Consider the following 23,752-nt stretch of genomic DNA (forward strand, 5'->3'; position numbering starts at 1 on the left):
GGTGGGGGGAGAGGAATCTCAGACAAGAGGCATTGGTATAAGGTCAGAATAGGTCTATAGCACAGCTATAGGCCTTTCAGCCCATCTAGTCCATGTCAAGCTGTTAACCCAACTCATCCAATTGACCCACATCTGGAGCATAGCTCTCCACACCCCTCCCATCCATGTCCTTGTCCAAACTTCGCTCGAGTGTTGCAATCAAATCTGTATCCACCACTTCCACTGGCAGCTCGCTCCACAAGAGGGAGGGGGCGCATTTGTTTTCACAGCAGATGGTGGGAGTTTGGAACGTGCTACTTACAGAGGTGTCATTGATAGATGCTTTCACAAAAGCATATAGATTAATATTTGAATAGCTAAAGCATAGAAGGCCATCAGTAATGGACATATTGCAGCTAAATGAAATGAGTGTAGATAGGTAGGACATAATGGGCTGAAGGGCCTGTTTTGTGTTCTATCATTGTGGGAAATTCTGAAACCCACAAACGGACACATCCTCTTACCATTTATTCTCTTACAATTTTATAATAATGTCGCCTCTCATTCTTCTAAACTGTGCCAGACCTTCCAGTTCCACACCCTTATTTCCTTCAGGAAGTCGGGATTCCAGTCCCAGCAGAGGACCAGAACAAGGGTCCTGCCAATCCATTGCTCTGCTCTTGGGATGGTGGTAAGTTCCACACGCCCGCAGCTCTCAAGCCTGTGAGGGTTAAATCCCAGGTAACACAGCAGACCCTCTTGAGCAACTGGAGACACTTACTCCTGGGAGGAAAGCAGATGCAACTTTTTCACCTTTTAGTTAAATGCATTTATTGCAGTTCTTAATGTGTTCCATTTTTAAAACATTTTAAATTTCTGAGGATTATTGAATATCTCTGATATTTAATGAGTTAAGGAGGTGGGATCTTGCCAGCTGTCAGACCCGGCACGTGAGAGCAGCCAGTTGCCCGTAGTGAGCTGGGACCAGAACCGAGCCAGAGTGAGCAGTCATTTGGTACAGCAGAAGATCTTCCCCCATTGCTTTTCTCGGGACATATTCCCAAATGCAATTCTGGAGTTCAACTCCTGTGTTGTCCATAAGGACCTTTTCCCAATGATCACGTGAGTTTTCCTCCAGGTCCTCGGGTTTCCTCCATAGTCCAAAGGTGTACTGGATAGTCACTGTAAATTGTCCTGTGATTAGGCTAGGATTAAATCGGTGGATTGTTGGGTGGCGCCAGAAGGGCTTGTTCTGTGTTGTATATATTATAAATAAAAGTTACTTTACAAATAGCTCCCTGCGCAAATGCTGTGATTGTAAACAAACCACTTGCGAGCCACAGTGTGAAGTTTCCTACAGCTTTATTTGGAAGTATATTCACCTCAGAACCTGTACTTCTTGCATACAAAAGACGTGACTTAAAATACTTTTCTGTACAGATTAAAGCTACATTTTTTTTTGTAAAAAGTCTTGAAGTATTATAAAATACCTAGAAAATCCTTCTAAGAATAAACTGCCAAGTACATTGGCTGTGTTTCTGTGTGATATATGACTAATAGGAAATAAAATTTTTATTTTGAGTACATAAAACATTTCAAACAACAAAGTACTTTTGAAATGAGTAAATGTTTTTTTGTTCTTCAGTTTGATTTATTTACAGTTTGTCTTTTTTTAAAAAAAAATCAGTTAATGCTATAAATGTACATTCTACTGTTTTCAGTTGTATTTTCTGACCAAGAATATTGAGAAAAAATATATAATATATATATATAGGTCCTTCATAATTTCAGTCCTCTGGTAGGAAGTAACCCGGCTTTCTGGTGCTCTCCCTCTTTCATAAGCTTTGCAAGAATTAAATAAGAGAATCCGAGTGATTTTGAATTAGCTTTACCTTGTCTGTTCCATCCATGATAGAAAGCAAGGTAACCATTATCTCTCTCTTCCTCACACCCTGCACCTCTCCTGACCCCCTCGGGCTTAATATCTCTACGTTACCCTCCACGCCTACAAGCCTCAACACAATATCTCTCACGCCACACCCCACCTGACTCATCATCTGCCTCTTCTCCTTCTCTAGGCTTGGCTGCTCATTCCCCAGTTCTATTTGCCCAGGCCTATCTATTATGGTTTTAAAAAAAAGGATATAAAAAATGTTTCTACCCTATTTTTTTTTTTGGTTATGTGTTAGTAGTCAATGAACCCTGGCCAACAACAGGACAGTCTGCTGAGTTCAGATCACAGTTTCCTCCATGTCTACCACAAGATAGCGCTACCCTTCTCCTTCCTCTTGTGGCCACACCGGTACAGCGTATCAACCCATTTGGGATGGGGAAGCTTTACCCAGTGAGTCCAAGATTTGAAACAAACCAAAAGCACAAGGGGAAACTTTCCTCGTCCACCTCATTGCACCCCAAGCCAATTGATTTGAAGGCTCTCTAGACTCCAGGTCGCCAAAGGGTGATCCTGGTCTGGGTAAAAAGCTCTTCGTTTTCATAGCATCTACTAGTGTTGCAAAATGAATCTCCCATGCTGGGATAAGGGGGAAGTTAGAAAAAAAGATCTTGCTCTGGATTAACCAGTAGGCCTCTGAATTAAATTAGAATAAGACAACACCATGAATTCACGGTAATACATACAACTTGCTTTGCACTCTAACTTGTGCCCCTTTGCCCAGGCTCATGAAGAGAGTTTGTACTGCCCGACGTAGTTGGGGGATAGGCTGCATGCACGGAACAGATCTGAAGAACTGACAGAGAAACCAAGCAGCTGTGATCAAATGGTGGAGCAGAATCAAGGGGCCAAATGGCCTAATTCTGCTCCAAAGACTTATGGACAAACCCTGGTGCTTAACCACTTGCTGGTCCCATCAAATTAAAATCTGGGCACTCATACTGTCAGAGGTTCAGCAGTAGGAATTTGAATCAAGGGGGAAAATTCAGGCGTTCTACTGTAATAACATCTGTCACTGGATTCAGCTGCATGGAGCAGCTAACCAAGGCCCAGAAATCTGTTCTGATCCGAACATGAAGGGGATTTCAAGTCTCTAGACAAGGGCAGTGTGGATGGTTTGATTCCAATCAAACAATTCCCGTTACAAATCGGACAGCGATTTTCACCCAAACTGTTACCAGCCGGATTCACGCCCACAAAGAAGAGCCAGGTTAAACAACTCAAAATTGCACTAGAATAAACCTGTTCCTTCTTTGAAGGGCAGTATCAAGATGACTCTTCTGGCAAATAACTACAGTGGAAAGAATATTTGACATTTCCTGGAAAAAAATACAAGCATATAATCGTCAGGAAACAGAACGTTTGAGCTTCTGAGTATGGCTGACGTGGGTTCTATTAATTGGAAAACCTCACTGATTATCTATTGGCTGATGATAAACTCAGTACAAGCCCTGTGCTACAGTTGGCTTGAATTCAGATGGTTTTTGAGGCCAAGGTTTGTCATCAAACTCTGATTTTTCAACTGTAGTGTCAAGATTTTGGAGATTCTGGGAAAGATCTCACAGACTCCCTGCTTATAATGGACAATAAAAAAAAATAACAAGTGTTCCTCTGAAACACTTAAATAATCATAGTGACACATGGCAGCAATTCCCAAAGGCAGTAAGTGTTAGCAACTTTTTATACTGAGTAAGAGGACTGCAGAGAAGGAAGTCATAACAATTATACATAACGAAATGGCAGCATTTTCGTGCTTGAGGATTTAGTGAGTTAGAGAATTACCGCAGGAATTACTATAATGCTTACAGATCATTGGAGATTCCAGGCCACATTGGAGTCCCATGGAATTGGAACTGCATCTACTGTAACAGGTTAGTTATGTGGCACTGTCTCCTCCTTACTCATGAAAGATGGTAGTGTCAGTTTACTGGCCCGAGTCTTTCTGAAGCCATCTTTTTTTTTTTAAATGGGAACTGGCAAACGCCTGAGGGTGTCAGATACCAGTCACACCAGTGTTCAGAGAACCGAGTCGGGACTGTGGCGGGAGAGGGTTCATTGGCTTGGGCAGTAGTGAAGGGTTTTTAAACCCTTGACGGAAGTGATAAAAATGTAACAGTGGACCTCATCGGCGCTTTAACAGGCAGTGATAACAGTGAGGCCGAAATCCTTCAGTCTTTTGCTTTGTTAAATGAAAAACATCTCCAGGAATTTCAGAATTAAAAGATGATCCCACTGTAGGTCCTGGCAGTGTTGACTCAGAACTACCTCCTTCCCACCTGTCTCTTTGAGATAATGAGAGCAGGAATCACAAAAATTAAACATCAGCCCAGTTCCTTATATCCTTTAGGTATTCTTCTTTTGAAAAAAACAATCGAATGAAGTATTTTATGCAAAAACTTGCATTTTGGTTACTTGTTCAGTCATGTGCTGCATCTGGGCCTGGTGTCCGATTATGGCCGGGCTGGGGCTGGAGTCTGACCAATCAGACATGGAGTGTGGCGAGGGGCTGGACCACTGTTCTGGAGACTCCGGTGACGGGGTCAGGTACGGGTGCTCGTTCTTCAGGTGGAGGTAATGCTTGGGCGCGCCGTCGTGCCCCGCTGTGTAGCCGTGCTTCGAGGTGGGGGGCAGATAGTCCTCAGACGGGGCGCCGCCGTGCTGCTTGAAGAAGGCCGGAAGGCCGGCTTGAGACGGCTGAGCCTCCTGGGGGGAGAGGGCCTGGCTGCAGCGCTCGGCCCTCCGTACTACCTCGCCCCTCAGCAGGCCCTGCTGGACGGAGAGGCCGGCGGCGGCGGCGGCGGAAGGCGGGATGCACCTCGGCTGTCCGTTGGGGGTTTGCGAGGGGGCGGCTGGCTGCTCGGCTGGGTTCTTGACGGGGCTCTGCTGACCCATGAGCTGTGGCCCCATGCCAGCCATGGTCAGGTGGCTGGCCTGAGGCAGGAGGAGACCGTGCTGTGAGCTGCCCGCGCGGGCACGCCACTCGAAGGCGCCCATGCTGAGGCCCAGGTTGCCGCCACTCAGCAGGCAGCCAGGCTGGGCTACCATCTGCGGCACGGAGAGGCGAGGCAGCTGGGGCCCACGGCCCATGGAGAGGACAGCGGCAGTCGCATTCTGACCCGCCAGCTCGCCCAAGTCACCCAGCCGGGCCAGCGAAACAGTGAAGGGGCCCTCGAGGATGCTGCCGACAGGCGGGGTGGCCAGCATGGACAGGGAGGTGGCCGGGTGCAGGATCCCCGAGGTGGCCACCACGGGGGAGGTGGGGTTGGCGACGTAGGTCCGCGGTGAGTCCAGGGAGTCCACTGGAGAGAGCGTCACGGAGCTCTCCAGGAGCGAGGCCTGGCAATCCAAGCTCAGCTTCTTGCCCTTCGGCTTCGCATCCTTCAACTCCTTGCTCAGGTTGCCAGAGGTGCCGGGAGCCGAGTTCTTTGAGCTGGGCCTCCGGGCTTTCTTGCCCTGGGGCGTCTGCTTGAGGTTGCCCAGGTAGCCGTTGGGGGGGCACATGAGGGGGGACATGGAGTGCCCACCAGCCCCCTGCGGGCTTCGCACGGCGTTGTACTCGTCCAGCAGCTGCACGATGTCGTGGTGCATCCGCTCCTGCGCAATGTCGCGGGGCAGGCGGTCCATGTGGTCCGTGATGTCCCGGTTAGCGAAGTGGTCCAAGAGCATCTTCGCTGCCTCAAAGCTTCCTTCCCGGGCAGCCAGGAATAGCGGCGTCTCCTCCTGAAAAACAGGTCAGAATGACAATCGGATCAGGTTCATTATCACTGGCATATCTAGTCCAACACGTAAACATTACAATCAGACACAACAAGAATAGAAGAAAACAGTGCAATAGCAAGGTAGTGTTTCTGGAATGTTCTGAAATCTGACGGCAGAGGGGAGGAAATTGCTCCTAAAATGTTGAGTGTGTGTCTTCAGGCTCCTGTATCTCCTCCCTGATGGTAGTGAAGAGAAAAGGCCACGTCCTAGATGGTGAAGACCCTTCCATGATGGATGCTGCCTTCTTGAGGCTCTGCCTTTCGAAAATACCCTCGACGGTGGGGCGGGCTGTGCCTGTGATGGAGCCGAGTTCGTCTGCAATCTTCAGCGGCCTCCTTTCATCCTGTCCATTGGCGCCTCCACACCTGGCAGTGACGCCATCAGCCAGAGTCCCTCTGCAGAAATTTGCCAGAGTCTTCGGTGACACCCCAAATCTCCTCAGACTCCTACTAAAGTACAGCTACTGGCCTGCCTTCTTTGTGCCTGCATTAACGTGTTGGACCAAGGGTACATCCTCTGAGATGCTGACACCCAGAAACCTGAAACTTGCGATGGGATTTCAGAGAACCCACACTTTGGCCACAAGTAAAACAATGATGGAAATGACTAAATCAGAAAGACCAGCTGCACTGGATAGAAGTTCCTCTGAGGAAGCCCAGGACAAGTGACATGAAGTTAGTTCTAGGGATGCTCCTTTACAAAAGGCGATTGGTGTGTAGAATTGTTAATTTTCTTATAGTTTAACTTTCCTGTGCTTACTTGTATCTTTATATAATCACCTATACACATGTGTACAGGGTCTCTTTTTTTTTGTACGTTAAAATTAAAATGGCTTCTTTGTTATGTTAATCTTTTAAATTGCTGCGTATGTGGATTAAAATGGTTTGTATGTTATGTTAAATGCTGAGAGAGTCTCTAGCTAGACATTTGGTTGGGTTAGTACAGATAACAGGGCGCTATTAGCCAATGGGTGTTCATGTATTAATTTCATAGACTTAGTAATATCTATAAAGGGTACTTGGTAAAACGTACTGGGTGTGCCGGCTGATGATCGATGTTTGGGATCGATTCGGGTGGCAGTGGTAGAGCAACTGACCCAGCAGGAAGCGTTCAGGCCGGTGCTGGGCAGGATTTCCCCTAGACATATACGAGCCAATATAGCTGAGCGTTACACATGTAATTGTTCAGTGAATTTTCCAATAATTACACTGCTGGTGTTTAGTGCAGCAAAGAAGGCCCTCCATCTCTGTCTGTCCATGTGGTCCGCATCTCACACAGATATGCAAGGCCTCTTCACTCCCGCTTCCATAACAGTTTTTTGATTGCTAGCCCTGAGCTGAACCCCTGAACCTGGAGGACCGGTGGACCACTCTTAGTCTGGCCTCTACCCTTTGACCTGTTTAGCATGGGTGACCCTACCAAGAGCCAAAGTACAAGGCCCTGATTCTAGTCAACGAAGCTCCCTGAGTCATTGAGGCAAGCAGGCCTCCAAACCCTACGACAAGGTTGTGGTCATTTTGGAGGAGTCGGAGTATGAGACGACTATGTTTTCCTTTATTTTTTCTTCGTTCTCTCTGTTCTCTCTTCCTCATTTTCTGCTGTTGGAACTCTCAATAAAATGATCATGAGCAATTTGTGACTTCTGAGAAACCTCTGGATCACAAAAATATCAATATCCAATACAAGTTATTCCAATAAGGTGGGATATTAAGGTGGCATGAGGTGGGATATTAAGGTGGGTAAATGGAAAACTCAGGTCATGGGTTTGTAATCCAGTTCTGGGAAATGAACAAAGTAAAACTCCATTAATCCAGGATCTGAATGCTCACAATTCCCCCTGGCTCTGGGTCTGCCTCTCCAATCAGTCTGGATGGGAGAACAGAATTGGGGCTGGGATCTGGCTTGGGAGCACCAGAGTTCAGAAATGGGGGTAGGTTTGCGTTTGGTGCAGGGCTCCCGAGTGCTTTTGACTTTCAGCAAGTGAAATTTACAAGCTGAAATTTACCCAGCTCTGCTCCCCTAAACTCATGGCTTCATGGGAAAGTTTATATTACTACACCCCCACCCCAGGTTACAAACTCCCGACTTAAGTATAGGTCGCACGAGCATTTGGGAGAGCGGAGGAACGCATTTTCCACGTGCTGTGGGGCTGCAGGCACATTCTACCTGAGAATACAGCCACATTTTTGACTTCTGAACCGTCAGGTTACAAGCGGCCCACAGGAACGGAACTCCCTTGCAACCTAGGGAGTATCTGCACTTTGTAATATTGCAAAATGTTGATAAGAGACATGTTGAAATATAATGAGTTCCACCCAAGGATTTGGGAGATTCTCTGCTTCCAAAGCTACAAGGGCTTGGATAGTCACAAAATTCAGCTGATTTCGTTCCTCACATTTGACTGAGCACCAACCACCAAAGCTGTCTTAACGGACAAAAAATTAGATTTGACTGGTGTTGCTGAGGAATGGGCTCCATCCAGCCCTCTGGTCTCAGCTTGGACCAGCAAACTAATAACTGAACTTTAATAATAGCTATTAACATATTCATTGTGTATGCATTCATGTATGCATTTCTAAATGACAATAAAAGAGGACTGAGTGTTCTCATAATCTAATCATTATTGACATTAGTAAGAATTAATACTTATTTATTAGTAATTGATAATAACAATTTTGAATACTTAATTATTACTCTAATCAAATGATATTGTTAAATATTGGCCATAACTACTAAAGTTAATTTCAACTAAGGCATGGGAAGAACTCCAACCAATCTAGTACTCATGGCCTGGGCGAGTGGGCTAATGATCTGTGAATAAACAGGACACTGTAGAAAATCATTCAGTAACTTTGAACCGAACAGGGCCCTGGGACCAAGATACAGAAGATTCGATTAATTGGGATACACCGGGACCAGTCCATTTTGACTGCCAGTACACTAAGCAGCTACCCTAATTAGCCAAAGTTTCATGCAAATAGTTAAAAAGGTATATAAAAAAATAAGCTACCTTTTAACTGAGCAACAAATTATGTTTTCAAATGAAATGCAAAACAAATTAGATCACCAATGCTTCGACAGTACTATAAAACTCTCTATTAGTTCCTAATAGTTAACGATGGAGGAATTTATCCAGAGTATGCTGCTGTGTATGGGGTGTCGAGGGAGGGGGTAGTCCTGTTTATTCCTTTCCATAGATGCTGTCTGACATGCTGAGTTCCTCCAGCATTTTGAGTGTGTTACTCTGGATTTCCAGCATCGGCAGAACCTCTTGTGTTTATAATTGAGCTCCATAACATGCGTTCTCAGGCAAAACTAAAGAGTTAATGGTTAAGCCAAATTATTAAGAAGAATCCTCCAACAGTTAATGCAGTAAACCATACAGCTCCTGCCTTACCACCTCCTTGAAATTCCACAAACTTAGCCAGGCAGTTAGTGGAAAATGGTGAAATTATTGAGCATTTTTGAAGAAAGAAACTCATTTAAGGTGAATAAACTTTCATCAGAGCTGTAGGTGTTTGGAGGAAGGTATGGGGGGGATGTCAGAGGTTGCTTTTTTTTAGTCGGGTACGTGGACACTCTGCCAGGGGTAGTGGTAAAATAAGATACATTAGGAACACAAGAAACTTTTCGATAGGCGCATGGATGAAGGGAAAATGCAGGACTATGTGGGACGGCATGGTTAGATTGATCTTAAAGTAGGTTAAGGGATTGGCACAACATGGTGAGCGGAAGGGACTGCGATGTGCTGTGCTGCTCTATGTTCTATGAGAAGCTGGCGAACATCAACCTCATCCTAAAGATAGATTTTGGGGAAAAAATGAGCTGCGTGCTCACATTCTCCACGAGCTTCTTGAAGGCTGGGTTGACATCACCATTAAACGGTTAGAGTGGAACTGGCCAAGGCTGGCAGCAGGGTGCCACCCTTCCTGTGTGACAGGCTTTCCCTATGGTTATTCAACAATAAAACAACTGTTCATGGAGTGCAGGGTGAAGAGGAGCCTCTAATATTGCTGAGAAGTAAAACGCCCTTACCTTACTGTCCTGCATGTCCTTGTTGGCTCCATTCTTCAGCAAGACCAGCGTGGCATCGACATTGTTCACTGCCGCAGCCCAGTGAAGCGCCGATTTACCTAAATGTCCAGGGAAAAGGACACTTGTTGATTCACTCACGGCAGAATCACAGCAAAGCTTCGATTCTCAGATTAATCAGACGAATCACCTTCACGGGAGGCTATGTGTACAATGCTCTCCTGACAACTCACTTTCCCTCCTTCCTCCACAAACCTAACCTTCACAAGCCAAGCACGTGGGTCTCGTTCATCCCCCACCTCTGAGATCCTTGGGCTTACTTAAACTTCTCACCCTAGTGTGTTCAAATCCCTCTGCATCCGATAACAAGTCATGCAATGCCCACTTCTCCAAAGATTCATGATTTCCCCCCACCCCAGCACTTGCATCCGTGCCCTTAGCCAACACTCTAACTCTAATATCCCAAAGCCTCTCTCCTTTTTCCAAACCTGCTGCTTTGACTAATCTTTCGCTCACACTCCTAGTACCTCCTTCATGTTGTGTGCTGCTTCAGACTTACAGCATCTGCAGAATCAGGAGCCCTACAGGAGCCTTAGGTCCCACACCACCAAGTTCAGGAACAGTTATTACCCTACAACTATCAGGAGGGCTACAGGAGCCTTAGGTCCCACACCACCAAGTTCAGGAACAGTTATTACCCTAGAACCATCAGCAGGGCTATAGGAGCCTTAGATCCCACAACAGCAGTTTCAGGAACAATTACTTCATTTACCTCAGCCCTAAACTGATTGATTCCAAAACCTATAGACTCATTTTCAAGGACTCTACAACTCAGCACTATATATTATATAATTTTTTCAATTTGCACAACTTTGTCTTCTTTTTAACACTGGTTGTTAGTCAGTCTTTGTTTACATTTAGTTTTTCATAAATTTTATTGTATTTCTTTACTTTCCTGTTAAATGCCTGCAAGAAAATGAATCTCAGGGTCGTATACGGTGAATATATGCATAAATTGATAATAAATTGACACTGACATGTGACTTTGAAGTTGGAGAGGTCACAAGGTGGTGGTGTTTCCCGGTTAATGTGACCCTTTTCCTTCAATGATGAAGTAGTTTGGGGTCAGGGAATACTAATGGGGAGATATTCAAGATGAAATTAAGTAATAAATAGTTTAATATGGCCAGTCTACCCCCCAACCCACATCCTTGGAATGTGGGAGGAAACTGGAGCATCAGGAGCAAACCTGCGTGGTTACAGGGAGATTGACAAAATCCTTTCAGACAGTGCTGGGAATTAAACCCAGCTCGCTGGCCCTGTCATAGCATTATGCTAACCCCTATACTACAGTCCCGCCCTGGTTCTGTAGTCTGCTCCCAGATCCTAAAGGTATATGGATTGGTCGATCGATTATCAATTGTAAGCTGCCTCTAGTGCGTATCTGAGGGGATAGGATTAAGGGGAGAATAAAAATCAATTGTGTCTAAGTGGGTGTTTGATGGTCGGCTCAGACTTGATGGATTGAAGGGGTTGTTTCTGTCTGTATCATTCTATAACCCCATTAACCTCTATTCCTAATAAATCAAGGCTGCCGTATAATTGCAAGCTGCTCATAGCAAGAACTATTTGACCTCAAGGCCCTGAATGCTGGTTTGAGAGGACAAGTTAGTGCGATGTGTTCTCAGGCTCACCTATCTCATCGACAGCGTTGACGTCAGCATGGCACGCTATTAATTCCTCCACCATTCCTTCCACGGCAAGCCGGGCAGCGAGAATCAGAGCCGTGGAGCCGTCCACCATCCGTGCGTCCAGGTCTGTAGCTCGATTCCTTATGAGGATCTGGCAGAGAGAGAACCAAGCAAACTTCATCATTTCAATATCCGGTAAACGCATGTGCTGGACTTGGCAGAGTAGCTTGGCAGCTAGCGTAATGCTATTACAGTGCCATTCCCGTCACTTTCTGTAAGGAGACTGTACGTTCGTCCCCTGACTCCGTGAATTTCCTCCAATTTTCCACATTTCAAAGAGGCACAGATTAGCAGGTTAATTTTGTCACACGGGTGTAATTGGGTGGCAAGGGCTTGTTGGGGTGAAAGAGCCTGCTGTACCTCAAAAATACAAAGACGTAAACTAAGACTTATACAAAATTAACTCTTGGACTTTATGTGGATTCTCTCTTACTTCATTAGACTGTCATTAATTTTCATTTTGCCTTTCCACTAGGGCAGCTTTTGCTGACCAACTCTTCCATGGAGAACATTCCGACTAGTGATATCCCTGTCTGGTATGAAGGGGCCACCCCACAGGATCGGAAAAAGTTGTAAACTCAACCATCTCTACCCTCCCCACCATCGACAGGCGATATCCATCTTTAAGGACACCCCCCCACCCAGGACATGCCCTCATCTCATTACTACCATCGGGGGGGGGGGGTTACAGGAGCCCGAGAGCACACATTCAATGTTTTGGGAACAGTTTTTTCCCCTCTGCCATCAGATTTCTGAATGGACAATGAACCAGAAGGCCATAGGAATAGGAGCAGAATTAGGTCATTCACCCATTGAGTCTGGCTCCACCATGACTGATTTACCCCATCTCATCAAGCGCACAAATACTACCTCAATATTTCTGCACTACGACTTTCCCGACAGACATCAGTCATAATAAACCTAATTCTGATTCTGAAGATGGGAATAAGCTGCCTTTTTGAACAACGATCCCGCAGGTGAAGGGGGTTCTGCTGTGCAGCTCGTCTGGAGTGGCAGAGTTTAGACCCAAGGCCAAAGGCCAATGATACAGATCTACACCAGGTCAGAGGGCACGATGGAGAGGTCGCAAGGTTGAGGTGCTCCCCTGCGAATGCTGCTGTTGTGCTTCTAATGGATGCTGCAGCAATTTGGTGCTTGGGTCTCAGCTAATCCTGACTTGGCTGAGGGGATTCCACTGCTGTCAGTAAGGAGTTCTGTATGGTCTCCCTGTGACTGCATAGGCATGCTCTGGTCTCCTCCCACATACCAAAGACGCATGGTTTAGCATGCGTAGTCACATGGGTGCAATTGGGAGACATGTGATAAGGGCTTGTTACGGTGTTGAATCTCTGAAAGAAAATTAAATGAAATGATATAGAGTTTGGAGGTTTGGGAAGGATAAATTACTGGGATCAAACTCAATCGAGGGAAGCAAATATCTTGGGGAAAAGGTTTATCTTCAGATCTGGAATTTAAACGCGAGATATAATAGTGCATTGTTCAGCCAGCCTTCACCGAGAGAGTCATAGCATAGTTACAGGCCCTTTGGCCCATCTAGTCTGTTCAGAACCATTGTGCCTAGTCCCATCGACCTGCAACCAGAGCCCTCCATGTCCTTATCCAAACCTCTCTTAAATGTTCCAATTGAACTCATATCTAGCACTTCCCCTTGCAGATGCTTCCGCCCTCTCACCACCCTCCGAGTGAAGCAGCTCCCACTCAGGTTCACCTTCGTATTCGTATCTTACTTTAAAATATACCTTAAATATTTCAACGTTAGGCCGTGACCTCTGGTTCTAGTCTCACCCACCCTCAGTGGAACCTTACGCTTACCCTACCTAAACCGCTGATAATTTTGCAGACGTCTGCCATATCTCCCCTCATTCTCCTATGCTCCAGGAATAATGACCTTTTAATCAATTTAACCTTTCCCTATAACTCAGATCCCCAAGACCCGGCAACATTATTGTAAATTTTCTCATACTCATTCAATAGACGATAGACAGGAGTGCAGGAGTAGGCCATTCAGCCCTTCAAGCCAGCACCGCCATTCACTGTGATCATGGCTGATCATCCACAATCAGTACCCTGTTCCTGCCTTCTCCCCATATCCCTTCATTCCGCTATCATTAACAGCTCTATCTAACTCTTTCTTGAAAGAATCCAGAGAATTGGCCTCCACTACCTTCTGAGGCAGAGCATTCCACAGAACCACAACCCTCTGTGTGAAAAAGGTTTTCCTCAACTCCGTTCTAAATTGTCTAGCCCTTATTCTTAAACTGTGGCCTCTGGTTCTGGACTCCCCCAACATCGGGAACATGTTTCCTGCCTCTTGTGTGTCCAATCCCTTAATAATCTTACATGTTTCAATCAGATCCCCTCTCATCCTTCTAAATTCATTCATCCTTATTGATATCTTTCCTGTAGGAAGGTGAGCAGAACTGCAGATAATACTCCAGATTACACCTCAGCAATATTCACTGAATGACAATTCTCCTTCCAGAAGCACCAATCATTGCCAGTGTCACCATCTCTCTACGTTACCTGAAAGACCCCTTGGGCATCAGCTGCGACGGCAGCATGGAGCGGAGTGCGTCCAGTGTTGTCCTGGGCATTTGCGTCAGCCCCCGCATCCAGCAGTCGCTTGGCGGCATCCGCCCGTGCATAGCGGGCGGCCAGGTGCAAGGCGGTCTCTCCCGTCCGGTCTGTCTGGGCGCACAGGTTAGCTCCCTGGTAGATGAGGTCGGAGATGATGTTGGCTGACGAGTCCTCCTGTTCCTCTTCCTCGGCCAAGCCGGTGTCAAGCCCCCCGCCGCAGTAGGAAGCTAACATCAGCGGAGTGAAGCCATCTGCAACAGCACACAGATCAAGTGATTCAGTTTATTGTCACGTGTGCAAGGACGGTGAGCTACAAGTACATTAAAAAACCTGCTTACAGCAGCATCACGCACACATAACTTCAGACACAAATTAAGCTGCACGGTTGCATAGCAGTTAGTGAAACGATTTACAGCGCCAGCGATAACCAATTGGGGGCTCAATTCCCACCACTGTCTGCAAGATATTTGTACGTTCTCCCTGTGACCACATGGGTTTCCACTTTCATCCCACAGTCCAAATAAGTACAGGTTAGAGTTTGGGTTAGTAAGTTGAGGCATGTTACTTTCGGTGCTGGAAGTGAGGTGACATCTGCGGTCTGCCTCCAGCACATCCTCAGACCGTGTTAGTCGATAGAGCAAAACCACGCGTTTCTATGTACATGTCACACTGCAGCTCATCTTTTGTTTGAAGGACAAAGTAGTCCAAATTGCCTTGCAAAGCTCCAAAGGAAGCATTACAGAGGGAACAACACCACCACCCCCTTGAACAGTGCCAGAGTCACAAAGGGAGGTGAAGCATCCAACTCAATTTCCACAAACATTGCTTTCAAATACACTTTTTTTGAGTGATACACTCATGACCCAGGTTCAATCCTCCCAGATCACAGTACGGCCAAAATGGAGGGCAACTACACTGCTGCTGGATTAATATTATAGCACAGCTCACCATGAACGCACAGAATCGAAGTACTCTGCTGAAGGAAACAACGAGCTAGAGGAGGGAACGTAACCAAGCCTTCATGAACTAAACCTGTCTCCGTATCACGTTTGAACACAGAAGTACCTGGGCCTCGGACGTTGACATCCATACAGTCGGAATCAAACTCTCCCTGCGGAGGAGTCAGGGCCATGGAGGGAGGCATCCGGATATCTGCAGCAGCAAGGTGATGCTGCGTCCACTGGCGGCAGTCGACTGCATCTTCGTTATCCGACAAGGAGGTTGGCTCCTCCACCTAAGGAGTAGAAAAGGGCATTCAAGGGACCAGGTAACCAATACTGTAGGGGCATGGAAGCTCAGAGGGACTCGAGTCGACATTAACACCTTCAGTCTACAGGGCTACCTCCCAATATTGCACATCATCATCAAAGGGAAACAAACAGCCACCCCTGACACTACACAAAATCTCTGAATGTCCTGGAACCTACTGGGGTGCAAACGGCTGAGTAGAGGCTGGGTGAATGTTGAGAGGTAATTAAACAGAACATGGTGTTGGTGTTCAGCACTGCGGTGGAGGGGTGGTGGAAGAGAGTGGGAGGGAGAGTGATTGGATAGAGACAGGCACAGAGAGAGGGGCGAAAACATGTATGGGGGGGAAGAGAGAGGTACAGAGATAGACAGACAGAGGCAGTGAGAGAGAAGAGACAGCACTGGCTTGAAATTTTGTGAACTTTGCTCTCAATTAATGTTGACTTACCTGCAAATTGGATACTCGGATACTCTACTTTTATAGAGGCTTATCAAATGCTGTGTGTGTATGTGTGTATGTGTGTGTGTGTGTGTGTGTGTGTGTGTGTGTGTGTGTGTGTGTATATATATAGTAAATTTATATCGAAGTACGTATAGTCATCATACATTACCTCGAAATACATTTTCTTGCAGGGATCTACAGAAAAAATATATAAGAACGCAGGTCCCCCACCAACACAAATTATGCAGTTGAATATCCCATATTTGGGGATATCGCACACCCAAGAAGCTATGGGATAGCTTCATGCTGGAACCTTGGCCCTCCTGATCACCGACAATTCCCTGCTATTGATGCACCATTGTGATCTATTCCACAATGTTTACTGATTGTGATACATGCTTAGTGGCCACTTTATTAAGTACACCTGCTCGTTAATACAAATATCTAGTCAGCCAATCATGGGGCGGCAACCTAATGCACAAAAGCATGCAGACATGGTCAAGAGGTTCAGTTGTTGTTCAGACCAAACATCGCAATGGGGAGAAAATGAGATCTAGGTGACCTTGACCAGGGAATGATAGTTGGTGCCAGACAGGGTGGTTTGAGCATTTCCGAACCTGTTGAGCTCCTGGGATTTTCACACACAGTAGTCTCTCGAGCAGGGGTTCCTTTTTTATGCCATGGATTCCTACCATTTACCAAGGGGTCCGTGGACCCTCGGTTGGGAAACCCTGCGTCTAGAGTTTACAGAGAATGGTGCGATAAACAAATAAAACCATACAGTGAGCAAAAGTTTTGTGGGCAAGAATACCTTGTTAACGTGAGAGGTCAGAGGAGAATGGCCAGACTGGTTCAAGCTGACAGGAAGGCAACAGTAACTCAAATAACCACACGTTACAACAGTGGTGTGCAAAAGAGCATCTCTGAACACACAACATGTTGGACCTCGAAGTGGATTGAGTAGAGCAGCAGAAAACCATGACCATATACTCAGTGCTCACTTTATTAGGTATGGGAGGTAGCCAATGAAGTGGTCAGTGGGTGTACACTAACAATCTGGATGTGAATAGAGAAGGTAAGCTCATGGCCATCGCTAAAATTGGTGGTGTTATTGACAGTGTGGAGGGTTGCCTTACACTGCATCATGAGATAGCGAGCTGCGTGGGGAAATGGCAGGTGAAACTTTGTCTTGATGCTATGACATGATCCATTTTGGAAGGACTAATAAGGTTAGGCACACAAAATGAATGGTCAGGCACTCAGGAGTACTGAGACAGTGCAGGGAGGTTACTGTATATACATATACAGTTTAGCGAGCAGAGCGGCAGAGACCCCTGCTGAAATCCGGAGGAAAACACACAGAGGATGCAGAGGGGGGGTCACAAAGCCAAGGAAAGAGGACCGGGTCGAGACAACAGAGACTTTTGGAGAAGAGGAGTTCGGTGGGTAATACCGTTCCGGCTGACCGGAAGTGCACTGAGAGTGGTAAGCGTAAAGGAGTTGGGTGCTTACTGATCTGGTTAACAACGGATGGTGTAATCCGGGTCATATTACGATTGAGGAACGTGTTTATAGACCGGATATTGAACTTTTTGCTGTTGGACTTCGGCCACATTCCACCGTGATACAACACTTGGCGGCACGGGAGGTCGTTCCTGCCTGTGGCCATCAAACATGCAGCTCCTCCCGTGGAGGGTCAGACACCCTGAGCCAATAGACTGGTCCTGGACTTATTTTCCATCTGGCATAGTTTGCATTTTGGTGTTTGATTGTTTGTGGTTTTTGTATTGCTATATTTACGCTCTATTCTTGGTTGGTGCGGCTGTAACGAAACTAAATTTCCCTCGGGATTAATAAAGTATATCTATCTATCTATAAAACATTGGTTAGACTACAATGGAGTACCATGTGCAAATTTAGCTGGCCCTTTATAGGAAGGCCATGATTGCACTGGAGAGGTGATTCGTCAGGATGCTCGCTGGGATAAAGTGCTTCAGTTATGAGAACCTGGAGAGGACGCATTTACTTTACCCTGTTCGACGGAAAACAAGAGGTGTAAAGAAATTATGAGGGAGAATAAATAGTAAGAAAGGAAAATGAGAGGAGATTTGAAGGAGGAATACAAGATGATGAGGCGGGTATAGATAAAGGAAATGCAAGAGCAGACTTTTCCCACTGAGGCTGAGTGAGACCTCAAGTGGAGGTCATAGGTTAAGAGTGGAAGATGAAATATTTAACGGAAACTCCTTCACTCAGAGGGCAGCGCAAGTGTGAAACAAGCTGCCAGAAGAAGTGTCCGACTGCAACGTTAAAGAGATATTTGGATGAGTACACAGATGGGAGGGGTGTGGAAGGCTGTGGTCAGGTGCTGATCGATGGGACGAGGCAGAGTAACTGGTTGGCATGGACTAGATGGGCCAAAAGGTCTGCTCCTGTGCTGTAATTTGCCAGGGTTTTCTCCCCCCAGTAGCAAGAATATCTAAAACCAGAGGATGTACGTATTAAACCTTTCTGTTCCCTCATGCGTTAGAGAGGATCGGAGACAGATTTGTTTCACCCATAGGCAGCTGAAATCTAGAACACACTGCCTGAGGAGCTGTGGCACCTGGCCAAGCACTTGAATTTAAAAGGTTATATGGGCAAGTGGGGATAAATGGAATTGGTGTGGATGGGTATTTTATAGTTGGCATGGACCTGGTGGAATGGAGAGCCTGTTACACTGTTTGACTTTATGTAGACTCCAAAGATCTGCAGGGGCAAAGAACAAGTTGCGTAGAGAGTGATCACCTTGAGCCTCTTTGCTTCAGGACATTCAGTGTCCAACCACTGCTCGGTCTGCAGCTCTCGCTCGCTGATCAGACCCTCCTCCACCATAGACTTGGAGATGTGCCTGATGAAAAAGCATGACGACAAGAGATTTAAGAGTGCTCCAGTAAAGTGTGCCTCCTTCCTCACGTGGCATTAGATGCAGACAAAGGGAACCGCACGCATCAAACAATCTGATGGAGAATCGCAGTGGGTCGTGCAGCATCTGTAGAGCAAAGGGAATTGTCAAGGTTGCGGGTCGAAACCCTGCAGTCAGAGGTCTTACGTAAAGGTGTTTTAATGATTGTGAAGATTGCATTAAGACTTTAAGTCAGACGTTACTCAGTTGACATTAATGATCTTCTCTGGCACCCTCGTCACTCCCCTTTCCAGTTTTAAGAATTCTGCTTATTCTAATAACTCCCAAGACGTCCATGTTCCTCAAATAGGGAGCATCCAAAAAGAACGAGCATTTCGGACTCGTGCCTGTGCTGGTCAAAATGGTATAAATGGAAGATTAATATGGTAGCCTCCAACCTGACAGCATGAATATTGATTACTCCAGTTTCCACTACCTTCTCTCTTTTTCCGTTCCCCATTCTGGCTCCCTTCTTACCCCATCTCACCCCATCTCTTCTCCTCACCTGCCCATCACCTTCTTCTGGTGCCCCTCCTCCTTCCCTTTTGCTCATGATCTACTGTCCTATCAGAATCCTCTTTCTTCAGCCCTTTACCTCTTCCACCTATCACCACCCAGCTTCTTTCTTCATCCTCCCACCTGCCTCCCCCCTCACCTAGCTTCCCCTGTTACCTGCCAGCCTGTACTCCTTCCCCTGCCCCATCTTCTTATTCTGGCTTCTTCCCCCTTCATTTCCAGTCCTGATGAAGGCTGGCAGCCTGAAATGTCAACTGTCTATTTCCATCTGTAAATGTTGCCCGACTTGCTGGGTTTCTCCAGCATTTTGTGTGTTGTTCTGAGTTTCCACCATCTGTAGAGCCTTTAGTGTTGAGGTTTGTTTTGAATTGAATGCTGCTGAACCCAGCCTAGACTCTAGGTGTTAGTGGTTAATCCTATTAACTTCTTTTTTCTTCAGCCCTTTACCTCTTCCACCTATCAGCTCCCAGCTTCTTACTTCAGAGCCCCTTGTGTTTAAGGTAAACATGGGTGTGGTCAGACACTGTAGTTGGGATGTAGGGAGAGTTGAGACAGGGCCTGGTAAGAGATGAGGGTGGGGGGTCCACAGGGGTGGGGGGAGGATGATGGGCAGATGGACTCAAGTAAGGAGGGGGAGCGCTGAGCCAGAGGTTGGTGTGTGATAGGAGGACTCAAATAAGGAAGATTTGATGGGCAGATGGAACGGGTGTCGAGGGGGATGAACAGGAAGGGTGAGCAAAGAAAAAGTAAACTTAAGAATGTAAAACTTAAGTATGTCTCCAACTCTATTCACACAACTCCATGCCGTGAGCTTAGTGTTGAGGACTACCACCATAAAGATGAACCCTGACATGGGTGGCGGAGAATTTGAGAACCCTTACTTCATTCCCAGGGCGTCCTGTCCCACGGGCTCGCGGCGGTTTTTGTTGCTGTTGTCCTTCTTCAGGGTGAAGCCCTCAGGGAACCAGAGCAGGCTCTGCTCCCTCTTGCGCCTTGCCACCAGCACGCCGAGGATGAGGATGATCGTGAGAATCACCGCGGCCACGATCATGAGCGGCAGCAGGTTCATGGGGGGCGACGGCAGTGTCAGTCGCTCGCCTGTGGTGAAGAACGGTTGAAAGGCAGCATGAAAGCTCATCGCCAAGGTGGCGAGCGGCAGATGCAGTCAACCTGCCTCGGCTCAGATACAACCATCTGCCCGCTCTCTACCCTCTGGTGTTCGCCGTGGAAATCAATGTTCCCAATTACTCTCATGAGTTTCTATAGACGCACGGTAGACAGCATTCTATCCAGATGCATCACAGTTTGGTACAGCAACTCCGACCAGGAGAAATCGCAGAAAGTTATGAGCACTGCCCGGTCCGTTTCACAAATTATCCTCTCCTCCATTGGCTCTGAATATACTTGGAAAAGCAGCCAACCCTGCCCACCTCAGCCAGTCTCTCTTCTCCCCCAACCTGTCCTGCCACACAGAAGAGGTACGTCTAAAAGGTGGTGCTCTTGATTGAACCTCTTACACACTAAAGATTGACTCTGGATCTCCCAGTCTACCACGTGACCTTTGCTTTTTATTGACCTACCCACACTGCACTTCCTCCGTAGCTGAAACACCATCTTCTGCATTTTGTTTTATTTTTCTTTTTACTACCTTGATGCACTTCTGTGTGGCGTGATCTACCTGACTTGCCAGCAAAACCTTTTAACTGTATCTCGGTACATGTGACAATAACCAACCAACTCCAATTCCAACAACTTTTTGAAGAGGCGCAATTGTCGGCAACTAGAAGAGTTGATGTCGTCAAGCAGGGTGGGGCGGAGGTAGAAAACCTCAATTTGTGCCAGAAGCTGCAGGGCTCTGCACCAAGTGCTGCAGGGTGGGAGTCATAGATACGTTCCTAATGGTTGTCAGGCTATTGTTCAAAGATACCTCCATCACTGTACCTGCACCAGGTATGAAATGGTGAAGCAGACTCAATAGGCCAAACGGCATAATTGTGATCCTACGTCTTACGGCCTTATGACCCCTGTTTGGTTAACTGTCCCAGAGATCCTCTCATCCAACATTTGAAGATTTTAGACTTGGAGCGATGCCCTGAACTTGAAGCTCCTCGACTTCAACCCATCACAGGTCAGGTTTGTGGTTGGAGCCAAGGTCCAGAGTGCTCCTATATTTCCTGTCCCTTTGAACTACCCAGCCTGCTGGAAAATTTATTATATTACAGACCACAAGACATTCGAGCAGAATTAGGCCACTGGGTCCATCAAGTCTGCTCTGCCATTCCATCATGACTGATTTATTATCCCTCTTCACCCCATTCTCCTGCCTTCTCCCCGTAGCCTTTGATACCCTGACTTTGATACCTGGGGATACGAACTGACAATAAACTGGACTGGTCAAAGAACACTGAAGCTGTCTACAAGAAGGGACAGAGCCGTCTCTATTTCCTGAGGAGACTGAGGTCCTTTAACATCTGCCGGACGATGCTGAGGATGTTCTACGAGTCTGTGGTGGCCAGTGCGATCATGTTTGCTGTTGAGTGCTGGGGCAGCAGGCTGAGGGTAGCAGACACCAACAGAATCAACAAACTCATTCGTAAGGCCAGTGATGTTGTGGGGATGGAACTGGACTCTCTCACGGTGGTGTCTGAAAAGAGGATGCTGTCCAAGTTGCATGCCATCTTGGTCAATGTCTCCTATCCACTACATAATGTACTGGGTGGGCAGAGGAGTACATTCAGCCAGAGACTCATTCCACCGAGATGCAACACAGAGCGTCATAGGAAGTCATTCCTGCCTGTGGCCATCAAACTTTACAACCCCTCCCTTGGAGGGTCAGACACTCTGAGCCAATTTCATAATTTACTGGCATAATTTACATATTACTATTTAACTACTTATAGTTCTATTACTATTTATTATTTATGGTGCAACTGTAACAAAAACCAATTTCCCCCGGGATCAATAAAGTATGACTATGATTATGACTAATCAAGAACCTATCAACCTCCGTTTTAAATATACCCAATGACTGGACTTCACAGCCATCTGTGGCAATGAGTTCTACAGATTCAACACACCCTTGCTAAAGAAATTCCACCTCATCTCTGTTCTAGAGGGACATCCTTGTACTCTGATGCTGTGCCCTCGGGTCCTAGACTCCACCTCTATCGGAAACGTCCTCTCCACACCCACTCAATCAAGGCCTTTCAAGTATTTGATAGGTTTCATTGAGATCCACCGCCCCCATCCTTTTAAACTCCAGCACGCCCCCAGGTTCTGAACACCTAAACATCTTCTGAACATCGACATCTCCACATACCAATGAGCTCTTGTAATATTATTAAATTCAAAAACCTGATGCATATATAAACAGCAGAACTAGTCTCCCTGTCTTTCTTAACTTTTAGTAGTTTTTTCTTATGAATCTCATGTTCTTTTGTTGCTATTCATTACAATGCTGCAGTGTGCTCTCCAAATTGAGTGATTTCTGTGGGTTTTCCGGTTTATGGACATCTGTAGAAATAGAAACAACAGGAATTCTGCAGATGCTGGAAATTCAAGCAACACACATCAAAGTTGCTGGTGAACGCAGCAGGCCTGCTGCGTTCACCAGCAACTTTGATGTGTGTTGTAGAAATAGAAGCTGTTTTGTTACTGGGGGCAGCCTGCAAAGCCCTTTAATTCCTTACTGGCCAATGAGGATAAAAACAAACTAGAGGAACAACACCTCATGTTCCCCCAGTTAGTCTAGAACCCAGTGGCTTAACGATGAATTCTCCGGTTTCCGGTAACCTGTCCTTTTCTTGCACCTCCTGATCTAAGATAAAGAAAGGTTAGCGTTCCTTGTCACATGAGACAAGAAACACCATACGATATAGGAGCAGAATTAGGCATTTGGCCCACCAAGTCTATTCCACTATTCCATCACAGTAGACTTTCTTTTAATCCCACATTCTCCTGCCTTCTCTCCATAACCCTTAACCCCCTTACCAATCAAGAACCCATCAATCTTTGCCTGAAATGCCCTCAATGCCTTAGCCTCCACATCCCTCTGACCACAGGTACACCACCCTCTGGCTGACTCTGACGCCATTCATTGCAAGCACTGTGGAGGTGTGGTTAGCACATCAAGTGATTTTGGTGAATGGCTCAATTTACAGACAAAATAGACTAATGGATGTCTGTAAATTGGGGACAGTCTGTTGCCTGAGGCTGTGTAACATAACAAATGAAAGGTTTGGAGGCATAACCCAGAAGACTGGAAAGCGTGCTGGCTAGCCTCCTCGAAGTTCGGAGAGTGTTAGATTACTTCTGTGTTACTGTACACTGTTTATCCAACCTGCAGGGCAACGGGAGGCACTTACTTTTGACGTCCTTGATGGGGTACGGGAAGTGGAGGTTCCCAACTGCAGACAAAGCCCCCATGTAGGCAGCTGCACTCTCTGCCGTCGGGAAGCATTCTCCCACCCCCTGGAGGCACAGTCGGTTGTCAATCTCCAGATTCACCTTTGAGCTGCAGGAACAAAAGCAAC

The 23,752-nt window shown here is 46.5% G+C and overlaps 1 protein-coding gene across 1 annotated transcript in view; it reads right to left on the minus strand.

The window, feature by feature from the left end:
* Nucleotides 1-1,324: 1,324 nt before the first annotated feature.
* notch3 (notch receptor 3) overlaps nt 1,325-23,752 on the minus strand; it is a 224,337-nt gene continuing 201,909 nt past the window's right edge. The window contains exons 27-34 of the mRNA XM_072248347.1: nt 23,585-23,733; nt 20,102-20,318; nt 18,548-18,650; nt 15,136-15,304; nt 14,017-14,321; nt 11,416-11,563; nt 9,725-9,822; nt 1,325-5,650 (exon numbers count right to left, since the gene is read on the minus strand). Coding sequence (XP_072104448.1) covers nt 4,316-5,650; nt 9,725-9,822; nt 11,416-11,563; nt 14,017-14,321; nt 15,136-15,304; nt 18,548-18,650; nt 20,102-20,318; nt 23,585-23,733 — 2,524 coding nt within the window. The 3' untranslated portion in view covers nt 1,325-4,315. The remainder of the gene's footprint in view (nt 5,651-9,724; nt 9,823-11,415; nt 11,564-14,016; nt 14,322-15,135; nt 15,305-18,547; nt 18,651-20,101; nt 20,319-23,584; nt 23,734-23,752) is intronic.

Source organism: Mobula birostris, chromosome 32, assembly GCF_030028105.1.
Source record: "Mobula birostris isolate sMobBir1 chromosome 32, sMobBir1.hap1, whole genome shotgun sequence".
Classification (NCBI taxonomy): Eukaryota; Metazoa; Chordata; class Chondrichthyes; order Myliobatiformes; family Myliobatidae; genus Mobula; species Mobula birostris.